The sequence below is a fragment of the Panthera pardus genome, unplaced genomic scaffold (assembly GCF_024362965.1).
Source record: "Panthera pardus isolate Hobbes unplaced genomic scaffold, ASM2436296v1 HiC_scaffold_12, whole genome shotgun sequence".
Lineage (NCBI taxonomy): Eukaryota > Metazoa > Chordata > Mammalia > Carnivora > Felidae > Panthera > Panthera pardus.
In genome coordinates, this window is record NW_026526677.1 from 34068425 (window position 1) to 34087905 (window position 19481).

The following is a 19481-nucleotide window of genomic DNA, read 5'->3' on the forward strand; positions in this document are numbered from 1 at the left end:
TATTTCTAACCGAATGCTTCACAGCTTTCTCAAGGATGCCAATACACATTCTTTCACTTTGTGTTAAGTGACCGACTGGTGCCCTGCACATGAGGCCCCTCACTACTGCTCGCACCATGTTTTCTCCATTCAGGTGTTTGGTACCCTACTATGAGAAAGACAGGTTTGTTTATGATCTAAGAAAACATCATAGGACTTGCACAAAGCAACAGGTGCGGGCCATGAGTCATTTTGGTGTCTTCACCTGCAAAGGGGGAAGCCAGCATGTGCCAGAAATTCCTGATACACCAAGGGACATTACCAAAGTCTTTCTCCCTTTTTTTTTTTTTTTTTTCATTTGGGGCAGGAAACAGATGACCCCTGGTTTGCCACCGCTCAAGAGACCCAGCCTGCCTCAAAGTCAAAATGGACCAACCTATGAAAGCTGGAGGGTTGGGCTTTTTTTTTTTTTTTTTTTTTAAGGCCTGAATGAGGTGATATCTTCATGCTGACAGCTGAGAAGCAGGTCAGTCAGGTTCTTGGGTGCTCTATTACACAAGCAAGATTGGGCCAGCTCCACCAAATTTTGTTTCTGACACCCTCCTGCCCAGTGGGACATTGTCATACTTCACCCCTCTGCTTTCTCTAATCCTCGGCAGACGCGTTGCAGCCAGGACAGCTGTCTGTGATATTTTAGTTCCTGTTTGTAAATACCTCCAAAACCTGAAGGTAAGGGTGTGCTGGGTTGCCTGGGATTCTGTCTCTCTTTCTTTCTCTCTCTCTCCCTTACTTTTTCCCTTTGCTTCCCCGCCCCCCCTCATTTATTTACCAAAGAGAATCAAAGCAGGCTCAACTTTTGCCACTCTGGCAAGTAGTTACGGAGATTCTTGAAAAAACAGGTAGTTGTTTTGTTAAGTAATCACCTTCCAAATGAGCATTTGCACCAAGTGACTTAGTTTTTCCAATTACTGCCAAATTTGCTACATGATGAACCAGCTGGAGAGTTAAATAAAAACCTCACTTAAAATGTACATGAATACAAGGGAGAGTTTCCTTAAATCAGATCTTAGTAAAAGTTTCAACATGTCTAAAGTGGAAATGGCAAGAATGTAAACTGATTACTTAGATTTTAATTATGCATTTTGGCTTTAAGGTTCTTACTAAAGTACTAGAATAAGACAGGTTTTGAAGAACAATCTTTGAATTACAGGCTTCTGTATATCTTTCCAAGGATTTTATTAATCAAAAAAAATGGCAAAACGTTGTGTATGTAAACTATTTCACTTAACATGCTATGTGCTTACGGCCGGCAGTCACTGTATACCTAAAACGTTGTTAAGTCAGTTGCTTCAGAACACATCTTATGGAATGAAGGTGTGGATAAAGTTCCTTAAAATTATTTTCAGTTTGTGGTTGTGTAAAAGGCTCCTTTAATTAAAGGGATGCTTATTTACTGCTTAGCCCTTTCTATTTGATCTACTGAGGCATTTTCTACAGACAGTGAAATGTAACAGAAGGCTGAAAACCCCAAGCTTGGGAATTGGGGTCCAGAATATTTCTTTTGGAGACAGTCTTTCTTTCTAAGATTGATACTCTTCCACCTAATTATTTATTTCAGCACTGAAGTTTATGACTAAGAATGCTCACGTGAGCTGGGATCGTGACCTAAATATTTTTCCTGGATTTACGCATACCCCAGTCTTTTAATTAGAATTATGTTCACAAACTTGAATTTTGTTTTTCCTAAAGGAAAAGTCATGTTTTTCTTTTCTTTTTAAATCAAATAAAAGTAAATGATACGCCCTAAGGTCCTCAGGTACAATCCTCCGTTCTGGCTACTAAGACTTCTCAAAACCCTTTTATAAAAGAGGCATTTCTAGGAGCATAGTTCATTAGGTCCTCATTTATTGTGGCTTTCATTTAGGAACGGCAAATACTGTTGAAGATTGTAAAGGCCACTCAAGAGTAACACTCAGGGTCTGCCTGGGTTATTGGCTGCATGTCAGACTGAATTTCCTAGGACAAAGACAAACAAAACCCATCTGTCTTAATCTGTAGCCTGAGATCTATAATAAGAAACAAGCAAAAGCAACCGAGAGAGAAGAAGCACAGTCTAAGTATTGTTTAGTTATTTCACAGCAGAATCCAGGTTTTCTATTATCCCCTTCGTGTACCTGAACTAACACTGTCCTTTAACAGTTGGATTTTGACTGAGTTTAGAGTAACTAGCATTTCTCTTCCCTTGCGTAGGTGGACCTCGCAGGGTACCTCCTTATTTTTAAAGCTTGGTATAAAATGGGTATGACTCAGTTACAACAGGAAGACTGGGCAGAATAATGACTTTATGCATTTAAGGGGAAGCAAAATTATGCACAGACAGTGTGAATTTGTTTCCCTCAATGGACATGGTTGCCATTTTCTCCCACCACCTCTGCAGCCCTCCACATACAAAATTCAAATGTGAAACCACTTTCTAGTGCCAACACCAAAAAACAGGGGAGAAAACTGTGTTCATTTTCTCCACGTACCATAATTATTTTTTAAAAAGTGAAGCTCATACTCTCTGAAAGCATATTTTAAAATTTGTTAACTACCAGAAACGATAAAAATAGTTCAATATATACAGACAGGTTTAGAATCTGTGTTTCAAGTATCACAGAGTGGAAGGAAATCCTCCTCTCTTTTTCTCTTCCCTGTATAATAATTCTAGTCTTAGAGGTTTTTCAAGTTTGTAATGGTCTTAGCTCAGTTCTTGTGTTATACAGTCTCCAAATTCCTCTCCTGAGTTCCCACCTAGGGGCAAGAAGGGACAAAGACCGGGAGGGGGAATGATGCTACCTGGTTCTCCCGATTTGCTCTTGCTCTACGATTGTATTTTCTGTCGTCCCATCTCTGTCTGCCTCCACAGGGCACCTGGTTGACAGATGAACTTGGGCACACATGAGCACACCAACCATCATCCAGCATAACTTCACATAACAAGGACACAGCACAGTTTAAATATTTAAACTCTACAGATGGAGAGAGGCTGAGAAAAAAGTGCAAAGAAAAAGAGCACAGATTCCTTTTACTGCCCTTCAGAGCGCCTGTATCACCTCCTTTAGATTTTGCTGCTTACAGTGTGTCTGGTTTAAGTCAGAATGGGGTCGAACTTAACCGACATTTCCTAGTCTTTTCTCCAGCAAAAACCCAGGCCTGGGATTCTGAAGAGCTGATGGTTTCTATTCCTGCCTACTTCTATCCCTTTAAGATGAAGGGACCTGAGTGAGAGGTGTAAACTGTTTCTCTTGGAAAACAAGGAGCAGAAGTGAAGTGTCCTCTGCTTCAGGCTGGGACAACAGGAATAAACTGATTCTGGCGAAAGCCTTACCCATAACTGGAATAAACTGTAAATAGTATTCACGACATACATCGTCTCTCTCTTCTCTTTCTTTTCCCTCGAGATAAATTATAGGCAGTAACAGAAGCCTTGGCTCATTTGGGGTATTGATACCTTAGGTTTTCAAGTTACAGTCAAAAGCTGGGTAAAGGGTAGAGAGATCCCCTTGGTGGTTCAATGTTACAAAGTGAGTCAGGAACAACAAAACTCACTTTGCTGACTCTTGATACGTGGATTCTCATTACGGGAAGGGAGTGAAAGCTCATTCCTCATGTAACATGAGAAAATTAGAACAGCTAAGGGCTGTTTTTTCCCCTCTGACCACCACTTCATTAGGATGAAAAAATAACCAGAAAGCCTAGATGTAGGGAAAGCAAGTCAAAATGTATAGTAATGACACAATGGGTGGCTAAGTATAATTCGTAAAGAAATCAGACCACTGGAATTAGATAATGAGAAAGGTTATAATGTTTGCTATGAACCTGGCAGAGTTCACAGAAGGATGTTTCTGAAAAGATACATGTAAGTATTTCTAAAACTAAACTGAATTGTATTTTAAATGTGCCAGGTGGAGCATCCATTTAATAATGTGTTGGTGAAAACTAAAGGTCCTGGGGATAAGAACTTGTGTTTTGTTAATTTGTAAACTATATGCTAAAGGTGTTCACCCAGAACCATAGAGACGATTGCTGGCATTTTCTTAAATTGGGATAAAAGTGTATTTAGTGTGTTTGAGAGGTACTTAAGGTAGAAGGCCCTCGTTTTCTAGTGTTTACAGTCATGGTATTATAAACTACTTTGGGTAAAATAATACAATTTGGAGAAGCGGTGCTAAAAATATATTGGTGGGAAAAACTTTCTAAAAAGCAGCTGAATTCTAGATCCTTTTGAAACCAGTTTCTATATTCCTTTGTAACTTCTTTTATGCAGTTGAGTGATTACTAGCTTTAATACTGAGGTTTGAGTCCTAACCTTATCTCTCAGTCATTAGCTCTGTGGTCTTGGTCACAATTACTTACATTTTTAATGCCCCATTTAATTATGTGTAAAACAGGATTGACAATCCTTTCCTCATTGTATGTTTGATTGGTTTGGGTAAGAATTAAATGAGAAAACATGTGAAGCATCTGACTTAATAAATGCATAACAGTAATATGTTTTCCAATTATGTTAACATTTTTAGGACCTATACCCATTTTCTTGGCTATCACAGAAATGTGAAAAATATAAACAAACAGTATCACAAATATAAACACCTAGGTAATCCCTACCAGGTTAAGAGACAGTATCACAAGCATTCAGAAGTCCCTTCCATGGCTACCTAATCAGTACTGTCTCTTTCCTTCCCACAAGTAACCACATTCCTGACTTTTAACATTCTTTTAAAAACTTTTGACAGTTTTTACTTGTTTTTGAATTTTACATACACGAAATCACACACTACAACTGGCATTGTGAGCTCTGCATTACATTTGTCATAATCACCTCTGTTGTACATGGCTCTAGTTTGTTAATTTTCATGTATGAATATTTCACAATTTACTATCTGATCTGTTACTGATGGATGTTTAGGCTGGAGACATTTATAAATAATGCTCCTATGAATATTCTTGTCTGCCTGTCTGCCTAGGTTTTTAAGTAGAATTTTTTTAAGTGATAAGCATAAGATATGGCATATATTTGTAAAGCCTTAGAAATCCACAGGTATGAACTAATTACTAAAAGCTTTTGAAAAAATATATATATCAGGATGTAGTATAAATATACTTAAATTGTACCACTATGTAAGGTACTATTAATCAGGGAGAGGGCACTTAAAAGAAAATCAGAGGGAGTACATTGAGGCTCCTCAAACCCTAATAAAAAATTATTAAGGTTGAAAATAATTACAAAAATTTCTGGAAGCGCTCTTAAGAAATGGCAGGTGGGGAGCCTGGGTGGCTCAGTTGGTTAAGCATCTGACTCTTGATTTCGGCTAAGGTCATGATCTCATGGTTCATCAGATCGAGCCCCGTGTCCAGCTAGGTGCTGACAAAGTGGAGCCTTTTTGGGATTCTCTCTCTCCCTTTCTCTCTGCCCCTCCCCCATGCGCGTGCGCACGCGCACACACACACACACACACACACACACACACACTTTCTCAAATAAATAAATAAGCCTTAAAATAACAAAAAAAGGCAGGTAGGTAATACTGGACCTTAAAAATAGCAGTTGCACCTCCCTACCCTGGATGCTGTTAGTGAAAAATAAGCTCTAAGATACAATTCAAAGAGCAGGATATCAGTTTTCAGACTCTATCGTTTGAGGAGGAATAGCCTAATGTTTTTAAAAGAATATTTTAATATTAACGATCTTTCAAATTTTAGCATCTAATTAGGTTGGAGTCAGTAGTCTTGGATTTCAGTGCTACTCTTCCATTCACTAGTTTTCATTACTAGCCACTCTGAACCTCAGTTTCTTCCTGTGCAAAATGAAGATATTACAAGCATAATTTTTTTGGTCTCCAGGGATCATTGTGAGGATCAAGTAAGATGAAATTGCAAACCCTTTGAAATGTAAGACACAGAAATTATATTCTAATAATAAAAAAATAGAAGTTAATGTCTATTAGCTACTTACTTTAGGTCAGGTATTGTTTAAGGTACTTGTACTTAAATCTTCACTCTTCAGAACACCATTGCGAGGTCAATATGATTATTATGATGATGCTTATTATGTGATTATTTTTCACAGGTTATCCATAATGCAAGTCAGAATTTTAATATAAATCTAATTTTAAAACCTTGTCCCTATATCCTGCTATCTGTGAACTATGGCATTTCCACACTTCAGAGGCAGAAGATTATGCCTGGATAAGAGAACTGTACAAGGGTTTCAACCCCCAACTCTGCTACTATCTGGCACCGTCATTTTTCCACACATGCTCCCAGCCAGATTCTTCATTTACACAGTAAGGGGATACAAGGAAAAAATATCCTAAAATCTAAAAGTCTTTCTGAATTTCCCTAATTTGGGATTCATAGGAAGAAGGGCATCATGAAGTGAAAAGTATTGTCAAAAAAGGGATGTTAATTTCAAATTCAAATAATTCAGATTAGGTGCTAGTGAAATATTTTCAAGTGGATTTTCTGACTGATTCACTTGAAAGTGGTATGTTTACAGTACAATCAGCAACATCATTTTCATCATAAATATTCCAAGTTACATCTTTATAAAGAACATATTTTCTTAAATAGGTTAAACAAATCAGCCAGCTCTACATGTCCCATATTTACAATGCTTTACTTAGCAATCTATTTATAATATTCCATATACATATGAACTCTATGTATATGTTCATAGTTCATACATATATTTCAACTTGTCCCAAGCTAAATGATCTTTCAAATAGTGGAATAGTGGTGTATGGCTTGACAAAGTTTTGGCATGGCACTTCCTTAGAAGAAAGAAGAAAGAAATATTATACAGAATATAGAACTCACTCTAGTTTTAGTACATAATCCAAACAAAATAAACTTTAAGAACAAAGAGTATGGTATTATCAATTTAGTGTTACGTATCTAGATCCTTATCACTTAAAAAGATTTTTGGGGGGCACCTGGGTGGTTCAGCTGGAGAAGCATCTGACTTTGGCTCGGGTCACGATCTCACCATTCTTGAGTTCAAGGCCCTTCGACAGGCTCTGTTCTGACAGCTGGGGCAGAGCCTGGAGCCTGCTTTGTATTCTGTGTCTGGCACTTTCTCTGCCCCTCCCCCACTCGCACTCTGTCCCTCTCAAAAAATAAATAAAAACATTTTTAAAAATTTTAAAAAGTTTATTTATTTTTGAGACAGAGAGAGAGAGAGAGAGAGAGAGGGAGAAAGAGAATCAGATGCAGGCTCTGTATCAGCACAGAGCCCCAGGGCTCGAATTCACAAACTGTGAGGTCATGATCTCAGCGGAAATCCAGAGTATGATGCTTAACCTACTGAGCCACCCAGGTGTCTCAATCCTCATCACTTTAAAAATGTAGATCCATTTTTAAAAATTTGCTATTTTGTTGAATAATTCAGATGCTTGTTCTTTTTTTCTTTCAGATTCCCCTTAATTACACCAGTACCAAAAAAGGCTACAATGTTGACCTCAGCCAAAATTCTGTTGATTTCAAAAATGTTTAGTTTACTACTAATTGAAAGCCTTGGGGAAGAAGGTCCAGAAATAAACACAACACAAAGCATTGCAGCAGGCTTAAAAGCGATGCAAAATGCATCTGTTCCTTTGGAAAGTGATGCAAATTTAAGCTCAGATAAAGAAAATAGAGAAACCTCCAATCCCAAGACAAGTAATTCCTCTCTTTGGGATCCATCAAATAAAAACCATGGAACAACAGAGGTCTTTGGCAATTCATCGACAAACAACTTTTCTGGGAATCCAAGATCCACGCCTACGCTTCCCACAAATCCTCCCTCGATCCAAGGCTTTGTTTCTAAATTGCCTCAGAACTCATCTATAGCAGACGAAAATCCTCAGCCTGTCTCGGCACCTCCCGATGCTACATCTGCTCTATCTTCAGAAAAGTTCACTTGGTCTTCAGCCAGTGATACCATGAAAACTCCTGACAACAGTTCCATTTCAATTAGCATCCTTCCTGCAGCACCAAACACCACGTCTGCGTCCCCCATGATAACGGAACCAGATGAATGGCTCACCACAACCAGTGATAGCTTCGTAGGGTTTACTCCTTATCGAGAAACAACCACTCTACGGCCCACCTTAAAGTTTACCAATAATTCGAAACTCTTCTCAAACACATCAGACCCCCAAGAAGGTAAATATAAATGGATTTAACTTTCTTTTTGTGTGAAATTGAATCTCGAACTAAGTCATGTAGATTATATCTCAGGAATGTGCCATATTAAAAAAACAAACAAACAAACAAACAAAAAACCAGGAAGTCCGCAATAGCAGACATGGTTCTCACTTTGAGGGGGTGACCATGATATTTGTTGGAAATAGTGAAGGGATTTTAGGACTTAAGTCAGCATGCACTAGTCACTGTTGTATGGAAATGTAAGGAGACAGTGGGACAAATTTAAAAGGAGGTTAGGTTGAAAAGGAATAGAGACTGAGGTAGTGGTACAGTTTTGAGATGCTAGGTAACAGTTTTCACTGTATCTTAGAAAGCTACCTGAAATTTCCCATGCTTTTAGGAATAATATACAACTGAACTTTAAAAACATACGTATGTGAAAATTGAAATAAATGAATTTATAAATTATCTGATACCACAGAACAATCACAGGAAAAAAGAACACTGATATATATTTTACATGTAAATAAACTCAACCAAAGAAGATCCTCCTGAATTTTTAAGTTGGTACCTAATGAACACCATCAAAATTGAATACAGCTGTGAGTGTCACAAGAAAATTGTTTCATGGGAACATTTTAATAATTCATTTAGGGATTATGCCAAGCTTTAAAACGTAAAGCTTTAAAACGTTATCTAATATTTAATAAAAATACATAATCTTTTATTTTTTCAGGTCTAACCAAGTGTTTATTTTCCTGAAATTTTTAAACAATACTTTTTCCCCCATGAATTCAATGATTTCCAATACAACTTGTTTCTAGATTATATTAATGATGTAAACAAAAAATCACACATACACATTCCTACTTGAAAGTTGTTAGCTTACAGGAAAAGTTTTAAATTCTGAAATCTAGGCTTTAAAATAGCACTGCAACTAATACATTGTGTACATATATATTCATTTTAGCTATAATTTTAACACATACTCTTATTCGTATCCCCTCTGATATTACATCAGAAAGATTTTTAATAAATATTCTCTCTTTTGTCTGTCTACACTCAATATATATACTGAGAATGCTGAGTACTTATGCCTACCTTTACTCTTTAATCAAAAGAAAATTACTTAACTTTGCTTTACTTTTATTTTATTAATAATTTTGCTCTAAAGCTTCCAATGTATAGGTAATTTTTTTATAAGTGGGCTTTAATATAGAATTACAGACTTTATAAGACCCCTTAATAAATAAAACTAATTAATTTTATCCACTTAATAAATTTTTTTTAAAACTGAAAATACAATATACTAAATATGAGTTCAGGGAGCATTACATAGTTTATTGGTAACTTAGTTTAAGATAGGGTACTTGGTGAAAGGGATGATTGAGTAAAATTTTGAACCCCCAGACCTACACATCTGTTCTCAATATGCAAGACATTGAAAACATCTTGCTTATGATCTGTTTGTTGTATCTGGAAATATCCTGTATCAGGATACACTGCTTTTTTCCTTATAATGCCTTTTCTGTTAGGGTTTTGTGGATTCATTTTCTATTACCCACTTATTCCCATTAGCTTTTTATTTTTCAATTATTATAGAAACAAGCTCAAAGTTCATTTCATCATTAAAGTTCATTAGAGATTCAGAATTGATTAAAAACTTAATATGGCAGTCCATAGAGAAATCAGATCTTAATGGAGCATACACATGGCATTTCAGTACTATTGTTGTTTATAAAGGAAAGAAAGACAGTTATAAAACTAAGAAGTATTTCAAGGTAATTCAAAATTTGAAGTGTGGTTTTATCGGGAGGTATATTTGCCAATATACCCCAAATACTCAGTATTCCATAAAATATACACACACACACATCACCATTATCTAATTAAATATATATATATATATATATATATATATATAGAGAGAGAGAGAGAGAGAGAGAGAGAGAGAGAGAGAGAGTTTTAACAGTCTTTGTTATAAAGTCCACATGTATATATTTCTCTTCTTTGAAAATTTATTTTCTATTTCTTTATCTGTTAATTATTTTTTCTTTGTTCTCTAGAGAATAAAAATACAGGAGTAGTATTTGGGGCCATTTTAGGTGCTATTCTGGGTGCTTCATTACTTAGTCTTGTTGGCTACTTGCTGTGCGGAAAAAGGAAAACAGATTCATTTTCCCATCGCCGACTTTATGATGACAGAAACGAACCAGGTAAAACAACTTTTAGAACTTCACTACATACAGTGGTTTTAATTAAAAGGGGATGATAATGTTCACTACCTTACCTAGAAGGGATTCAGAGATTCATATGACAAAAACAGACCAAAGATTTATTATGATCTCTCTCTGTTTCTCAAAGACCATAACCAAAATAATTATGGAATTATAATAAATAATAATATAAATAATTATAATAAATAAATTCCAAAATAATTTGGAAACCATTTGGAACTGTGGTTCATTGCATCACAATTACTTTTAAATAAACCAAATCCCAGAACCTGAAACATGTCTATAAAATTGGAAGATAATGGCATGCTATTAAGGAAAAAATGGCCAGTGTTGTTAGCAATAACTGCAAAGCCATTCTTTGTCATGTTGGATCTCTTAGCAGCAGGAATTTGAACAATGACTTATTGTTTTTATTTATTTATTTTTTAGAGAGGTTGGTGGGTGGGGAGGACTGAGGAGGAGAGAGACAGAGAAAGAAAGAGAGAGAGAATCTCAAGCAGGCTCCACACTCAGCAAAGAGCCTGATACAAGGCTTGATCCCATGACCTAAGTGGAAATCCAGGAGTCAGACACTCAATAGACTGAGCCACCCAGGTGCGCCTGAACAATGACTTATTCTAATTTGGAGTTCTTCTAAAGTTTACACAGATACAGTTGCCCTCAATCAATTATTTTAATAAGTCTCTAAAACAGAATCTATGAAGAGTTGTATATTTGGGTACATAAAGTCACAGTAATTCAGGAATTTTTCACTCATGTGATAGCAAAGACCAACCATAGCATCTATGAAAAAGAAATTTATCTGCTAAGAATAAAGCACTGAATTTGTTCTTAATGCAATAATACTAATTAGAATAGAAATGAAATAACTTCAAGTGATTGATTCATTTTTTTAATACTACAGGAAAAAAATATGTTTTCTGGTTTACATAAGGGATGCTTGCCATGATAAAAACAAAAACAAAAACAAAAACAAAAAACTAGTTAAATGCCCCTGGTACATCCTGTTGAGAAAGTCTTTTGATTTTAATAAGTTCAGATCACGACTGACATATTGTTCATCTTCAGAACCAAATCTGTTAATTGAAAATTTAACTTAATTCTATTCTGGGGGTTTCCAGCAATCCATATAAAATAAAAAGTGGCACTTTTCCAAATTAAAGGATAGGATTTCAAAAACAGGGGTATCCAACTTTTTTTTTTTCTTAACACCAGAATCTTTTCTTTCTCTGTTATCAGAAGCAAAAGCTCAGTCTATCAAACTGATACAATTTAAGATGTGATTGAGGCAGAGGGGAATAACTCAATCATATCACCAGTTTTACTCTTTCAAGACAGCTCCCCCAGGTTACCAGGAACCCAGTTGGTAAACAGATGGCTTAAAGAATAGCTAGAATATGAGACTACCTAAATGAATAATTAGATCACTAATCTAATTAGAAATTAGTCACTGCTTTAATGTTTAAAGGTACCTAGTACATGCCAAGTTCTCTTTGAAAATAAACTCAAGATCATTAAGATAGTAATAATTGGCTATTTGTTAAAAAAGTAAAAAATAATCTCTTATAACGTTAATCAGAATCGTCAAGTGCATGATAACTAGAATCTATCATAAAGAAACATAAGCTTTTACAGATAGTTTTCTTCTGTCTCTATCTTCCCTGGCTCAACCATAAAAATGCTGAGACACTTAGTAAAATCATGACTCTGATTTAAAATTAATGCTCTTCACTTTTTAAAAATTATTTTTTGCACCAGAAACAAAAATTCTGAACATGTTGACAATGCTTTAAATTCACAAGATTCAAAAATCAATGAGACATATGTCTATACTTCTTCATGAAAAGTATTGCTCTCCTTTTGTTGTGATTTCTCCTTTATTTCCTTTATTTTTGGTCCATTGGCAGCAAAATTATTTTACAAGTTAAACTGTTCTCTTAGTCTTGGAAAGAAATGTGTATTGAAAAATATGCACTCGTTTAAATTTCAAACCTAGTGTCTGAAAAGCCCATATAACAGATGTACTTAACCTACTCATCTAGAACAATTTCTATAGTCTGGCAGATGCCTCAGCATGCATTCTCCAGACTGTTACCATAAAATAATTATTTTTTGGTTACTTTTTTAGTTCTGCGATTAGACAATGCACCGGAACCTTATGATGCGAGTTTTGGGAACTCTAGTTATTATAACTCAACTATGAATGATTCATCTATGCCAGCAGGCCGAGAAAATGCACGTGACGGCATTCCTATGGATGACATACCTCAACTTCGTACCTCGGTATAAAACAGAGGAAAGGCTTCTGATGGCAAATGATCGCCTACATCCTAGTCTTTTCACAAACCCATCCTCCAAAAGCTGAAGCAAGATCACTGTCATGTGGCCTGTGCCAAGGAGAACCATAAAAGCAAGAGACCAGTAGCAGAAACATAGACGATAATCTGAAAGGTTTCCTTTCTTACCATTTTTGGCTGTGCTGAATCATCTACTGAGTAACCTTAATTTGTATTTTGGTCTATTTTGTTGTTAGTAGGAAACGTTTGTGGGAATCAGGTGAAACTAAAGAGTTTCACCATGACTGCCCTGCCTGATAATTTAATTAACCCTATACTCCTAATGCCATACATCAAGATTGTCACTCTCTTCAAGGAACAATGGAAGAGTAATTTATTTTTAATTTTGACTTAAAACAAGAAAGAGTATACAGAGTTTCTGTGCCTGGGAAATTAAAGTAATAGGAGTGAGAGATTGTTCTCTAGTACATTTAGCTTTCCTATATCAGCACATCCATGGTAAGCCCCTTGAGTTGCCAAGTTGACAATGACATTGCCTTCAACAGGGCCATGGTTGGAAAACTGACCCTAACCAGGAAAAGAATCACTTCTCTTCAAAGAGTGGGAAATTCTAAACTGTTTTATTTTAGGCCTCAATTAATTGGGTGCTTTAAAGACTCAATGAGAATCATGGGGGGAAAAGTCAGCCAAAGCATATATTTGTACATAATTTTTACAGTTTTAAGATGTTAAATAAGAGCAAGATTTATTATGTACTAGGTATCATTGCTTGATCATATATGGGATAGATTCTGTATCTCTAAGTGTATAAAGTATAAGGTTAAAAAATTGATGAATGGAAATATTACACAAACAAAAATTTTTGAGCATCACTTTTACAAGCAGAAATACAATAAGTGTCATTTGGATTCATATGACATCTTTCAGTCATATGCTAAAGTTTGTTCTTAATTACCACCTACCTTCGGCAGGAAAAATACACTTCTTAGTATAGGAAGGTTGAGGTTTTAGGGACTAGAGGATTAGATCAATAGTTAAATTCCCAAAGAAGCACTGAATGTGTGAAGAGGGCAAACAAAGCAAGAGGTCTCACTGTTAAATGGACATGTGTGTGCCTGCACATGTGTGTGTGTGAAGAAACACAGCAGTAGCCTCAGAAGTTAAGTAACAGGAATTAAGTAACAGAAGAACTTACTTACCCCATATTGCCATAAAAATAGCAAAGAAGACCGTTCCTCCATTATCAAACAAATATGTCACCTTAATGGAAAACAAAGCAAAAATATTAGTCACATATTGATTATAATAATCTAGTGATTGCCATCTACATTTAGATTCTATGATTTTTTTTCCAAAAGGAATCACATTATTTTATGATTTGTAAATATGAGATATGAGATCCTTTCATGGGTCCTGAAACTGTTTCATACGATTTTCTCTTTGGGGAGATGTAAGGGATCAGCATTCCCCTCCCCCCTTTTCTTCTTTCTTTCCTTTTCTTCCCTTTGGACTTCACCTTCAATTTCTGCTTAGAAGTGGCTCTAGTACCCTGAGGAAGTATTTGTGGGGCATAGATGGTCAAGGTAAAGTTAGCTTTTCAGTTGAGGCATACCTAGCTGCACTTCCTGTCAGCAAAACGTCCAGGACTGAGGAAGTTGCAAAATGAAGAATTCCACCTATGAGCCAGAACTTTCAGTGGAAAGTATCACAGTGCTATCCCTACTTTCTGACATCTTTCAGAATGTGCCATGGGTCCAATAGTGGCTATGAGTTGTTTTTTTTTTTAAAGAAGTTTCATATATAACTTAAGATTTAGGATATAGTCCGAGTGTTTTTGAATCAGACATTATCTGAATTTTTATAAAGAACAAAAAATTGTATTACTGAATACAATATTCATGGTTGCAAAGACTGATTTTAATAAATTGCAAATTCAACTTACCTTTGCTTCTTTTCATTTGCATAATGCCCTCACTATACTTATAGTGAGGGATATTAAAACAGTATAGCCACGGCAATATATATTTGACAGTCATATAAATACTATAGAAACTATAGGGAGAAGAGGGATACTATCCTCACAGGAGAGAAAGGCCAAATAAGGGCAAAAGAACATTATTATAAGGGAAGTGGGAATAGAATGGCGTTTGTTTTGCTCAGTCTGTCTACAGTCTAGAGACTGGTCAGTGGGAGCATTAAAACAATATTGATATGTATTTTAATTGTAACATCTGGAACACTCTGCAAAACAATATGTAAAACAGATAAAGGTAGGGTGTGTTTTCCTGTGATAGAATGCTACTGAAAATATCATTATACAACACATGTGCTCCTTTCGAAGGTTTGTGGGTAGGTGCAAGATGTCCTGGATGGCCCTGAACTTCTATGATGAGGTTTGGGAGTTCTAAAAATGTTATGTGAGTTGGTTTTCACAAGAGTCATCACTATATATTATGTACAGGAGAGAAAGGGGCCATAAAGAAATTCTCCTACAGTGCTCATAAAATTACACCCAGTGGGGGAATCCAGCGTTTCTGTTTCCAAAGGCATCCCATGGAGACACCTGCTGTTGCCAAGCAGCTGAACAGCTGTCTGCTTTCCTTTATAACAGACTTAGTGCAGGAAACAGCCTCTTAGAGTGTTAGAACAGAGACTTTACACATGGGGACTTAAAGGTCACTAAGGAATAATGGCTCTCTCCTGCTCCAGAAAGAGCAGTCCTTTTAGAAAAGTGGCAAATGAAAGGCCATGCTTAATAATTGTGTGGTATGAATATGATTTGTTATAGTTTATGCAATGTTTTCCCTAAAAATGTTTTTCATTTTATTTCTTCTAAGTTTGTTTACAGATCTTTCAGGTACCTTTTTTTTTACTCCATAAATTAAACATGAATGATTTAGAAATACATCCATTAGGCACAGAAGGTATACATGTAATCCTCATGTAATGTCAGATTCCATGTATGTAATGGGAGATTAAGCTAAAATGGGAGTTAATGGAAAACTTGAGAACTTATCCTAAGGAGGAGTATAAAAGTATAAAATCCTTGTGTGAGAGCCACTAAGATATTAGCCACTAAGATAGGTGGGATGCATTATGATGTGGGGGGCCACAGACACAATAAGAGCAATTTGATGCCTGTGGTTATAGCTTGAGGTGCTAAGGGTTGCACTGAGGGTGTTGATATAAGAGCTGTTGAATGAAAACAGGGAACAGGGAGAAGAAAGAGTCAAGCATAGCATGGATGGCTCAAGCTCAGCGGATGATTGGCAGGAGAATAAAGGGGGAAAGAGGCATTCTGCTCAATAGGAAAGGGTCGCTTGCCCTATAAAAGAAAATTCCAGATGAAATCTCAAAAAAAATTCCCAAAACAGAATAGACTTTTCCAAAAGCAAAAGGAAGTTTGTCTTATCTACAAGTGTATGTTTGCAATGACTTATTTTATGAGAAAAACAGCTCCGCTTTATGCACAGGGGGACCTATGGACAAGCATTTTATTCAACATCGTTGATGTGAATAGGAATAATATATAAAGACAGAAGCAAACTGAACCTCAAACAAAACTGTGTTGAAGCACAAATTCTCCGTTATCTTTGACATCTCATTTCTCTTGGAGAGTTGAGTGTGGCTAGAAACCAATAAATGTGGGTATTGTTCAGAGGTAAATTTCTTACTAGGTTGGAAGCTTACAGACTATTCCTCTTCTGCTGTAGTTGCTGGGTCTGTCTCTAAAATTGTTTGACGGGTTCAGAGGAGCATAAGCATGTGGAAACTGCCACTGATACTCCATTAAAGCCTCTGTGGGCCAAGGAGAACAGGCACTTCTTGGGCAGATTCAACCTTGCAGACCAGGCTATTATGTGCAAAGAGGAGAAAGGAGTTGGAATTTAGGCTGGAGTTCATGCCTCTCTCACTTCTTCAGTCCTTCATTCTCAGACAGGGCAAAATCTGTGTAACTGCCTATGTCCACTGCACCTGATTACAAGCTGCATCAAACATGGAAACATCAGTAGTCCACACCCAACCTCCTCTCCATTCCTGATCCATTATTATTTAGGGCAATATCTTTGTTAAATGTGGTCCTAGAAATCAACTAAGGAGCTTGTTAACATGCAGAATTCTAAGACTTATCTTGACCAATCGATTCTGAATTTTAGGATTTGGGGCCCAAGAATCTACTTTTTAACAAATGTCTTATGTGATCCCATACCCACTTTTCTATGAAGTTTCTTAAAGAAAAAATACTCTGTCCTCTTTCTATTGTAGCTTCAATATAAATATATGGTCTGAGCTCATATTTGGTATTGAGTAAAAGTTTATTAAGTTAAAAAAACCCAGAAACTAATAACTATTATGAACAAGGCTCACCTCGAGGGTTGAGGCACTTTTAAAATTATATGAGAAAACAATGCAGAACTCTTCTATCCAATGATAGCACCTTAAACGAAAAATCCTACCATAATGCGAACAACATTGTGGTGTTAGGTGCTTTTAAATAAATGTGCAAACATCACTGAATTACTTAATTGTAAAAATTTCTTAATTACCATATTTTTAAGGATTAAAATTGAAAATAATCATCAAAGAAAATGTTAATGTACTTAAATAAAATTTTTATCATATGATGGGACCATTTTTGTTCCATGAAATACATCCTTTAAATTATTAAAATAATTACATGTACACATGCATACTTTTCAATAAAATATGACAGATTTAATTTTCTGTTACTTGTCACAAGCGGTGAATGACTCCACAAGAAATTAGCAAGTTTCTAGAAGACGTGGCCAGATGATCCTAGATTGTCTGGCCTGTTTTTTGGTAATCATCTGTTCCTTTATTTCTGACACTTCCCTTCAAATAACTTCTAGATGTGTAAGTTTATAAAACATTTCTAAAAAAGAACAGTATTTCCATCAATGAAAGAATAGTAATTCTTATTTTTAATGTATAAAACGAGTACTTACATTTTATCTTAGTCAGAGAAACATATATAATACATATTAAATATTTCTTCCTGGTGGCGTTTATTTCTTGCATTGTTCCAGAACACAATATTCTCCTCTGCAAGGTAACTTTTCCACCTTCCTTAAAATAGTTATTAACTGAATTCTTTCTTAGTCATACCTGTCCCTATACATACTCTTTTCTACTAATATTGCATAATGACAAAACGCCTCCTATATTTAGTGTTTCCTTTGACAGTTTCTTTGCTTTATCACTCTGCCATTAGGGGTGTTTCTTATTTTTAGTGTTCAGATACTGCTAGTGTGTTTTACTAACTCTGTACAAGTAAAAGTAGAAGTAAAATATATATGGATTTGTTGGTATCCCTAAGGCTGTCATATATCCTTGAAATGCATGGGTTAGGAGGACATGTATCTCTACATCTCATAACTTTAATATGTGGCTTTTGCAAAATGTATTGAGACAATGCTTCCCAAAACAAGACATCTTTGTGGAACACTTAAACAAATTCAAAACTAAGTATAATTTTATAAACTAAACTATAAACAAAACAGATTTTCCTATGCCTTGTATTCACAATGAACTATCCAGAAGCTAATTTTACTAGGTTTGGTCTTGTAGTAGGGTATTGAGTGACTTCTGATTTTATACTCTGCCTCATCAAACTTCATTGTATAGAGACCTCTACTTTGAACAAGATGGAGTAACTGAGATTGATTTTATCCCCATTCTGGAAACAACAAAAAATGCACAAAATACATAAGCAGCAGATTTCAAGACAGTGGATACTAGGCAGGAAGAGCCATTAATGATCCTTGGGAGGAAGGAAACACGTGAGGTGAGCATTACAACTGCCTCAGATTACTGCACGGACAGAGTTCGTAGGATGTAAACATGGGCACCCCAGACAGTGCCCAGTGAGCGTGTCCGTGAGGAAACCTCTTGAGGAAAGAACCACCTGAAAGGATTATTAGTGAGCCCATTCCCACCAGCCAGACTGGAAATCCTCTATTTGCAGTGCAGTTGCTACAGTACACGGCCAGATCTTGCTTTCATTGCGAGGAAAAAATCATGCTAGTTACAGTACTGCTATGAACCTACCTTACAAATCTTAAAAGCAAGACCTGGGGCACCTGGGTGGCTCAGTTAGTTGAGCATCTGACTCCTGATTTTGGCTCAGGCCATGATTTCAGGGTTCATGGGATGGAGCCCTGCATTGGGCTCTACACTGACAGCACAGAGCCTGTTTGGGATTCTGTGTCTCCCTCTCTCTCTGTCCCTCCCCTGCTCAGGCTCTCTCTCTCTCTCTCTCTCTCAAAATAAATAAAACTTAAAAAAAAGCAAGGCCCAAAAGGACCAAATTATTTCCAAGTAACTAAATTATAATACCTCTACACATCTATTAGAATAGTTAGAATAAAAAAGACTAGCCATTCTGGGGATTAGTGACTGTATGGAAAACTGGAACCCTCATATACTGTGGATTGGAATGTAAAATGGTATAAATGCTTTGGAAAACATTTTGGCAGTACCTCAGAAGGTTAAACACCCACCTATCATATAATCTAATCATTTTAGTCCTAGGTTTTTACCCAAGAGAAGTAACAGTGCCTATATGGAGATTTGCAGATGAATGTTCAGAGCAGCTTTAGGTAAAATGGTAATTCAAAACAACCCACGGGTCCATTAATAGATAAACAGATAGACAAATTCTGGCATAGCTGGGTAATGCAATACTCCTCAGCAATAAAAAGAAAAGATCTACTGATAAATGTTACAACATGGTTGAATCTCAGAATAACTATGCTGTGTGAAAGAAACCAGAAAAAAA

At 36.1% G+C, this 19481-nt stretch overlaps 2 protein-coding genes across 5 annotated transcripts in view; one reads left to right on the forward strand and one right to left on the reverse strand.

The window, feature by feature from the left end:
• The window catches only part of ANO3 (anoctamin 3), a 415128-nt gene that overhangs the window by 57292 nt on the left and 338355 nt on the right, over positions 1-19481 (reverse strand). For all 3 annotated transcript variants that reach the window (XM_019456559.2, XM_019456561.2, XM_053899881.1), the window contains one exon: positions 13882-13942. In XM_019456559.2, the coding sequence (XP_019312104.1) occupies positions 13882-13942 (61 nt within the window). The remainder of the gene's footprint in view (positions 1-13881; positions 13943-19481) is intronic.
• MUC15 (mucin 15, cell surface associated) lies at positions 486-14623 on the forward strand. Of its 2 annotated transcripts, XM_019456562.2 has the most exons (5): positions 486-708; positions 2888-3880; positions 7436-8166; positions 10215-10364; positions 12514-14623. In XM_019456562.2, the coding sequence occupies exons 2-5, from the start codon at positions 3861-3863 to the stop codon at positions 12672-12674; spliced, it is 1062 nt and encodes a 353-aa protein (XP_019312107.2). In that variant the 5' UTR covers positions 486-708; positions 2888-3860; the 3' UTR covers positions 12675-14623. The 2 variants fall into 2 exon arrangements, with proteins under 2 accessions (XP_019312107.2, XP_019312108.2); XM_019456563.2 differs by lacking the exon at positions 2888-3880.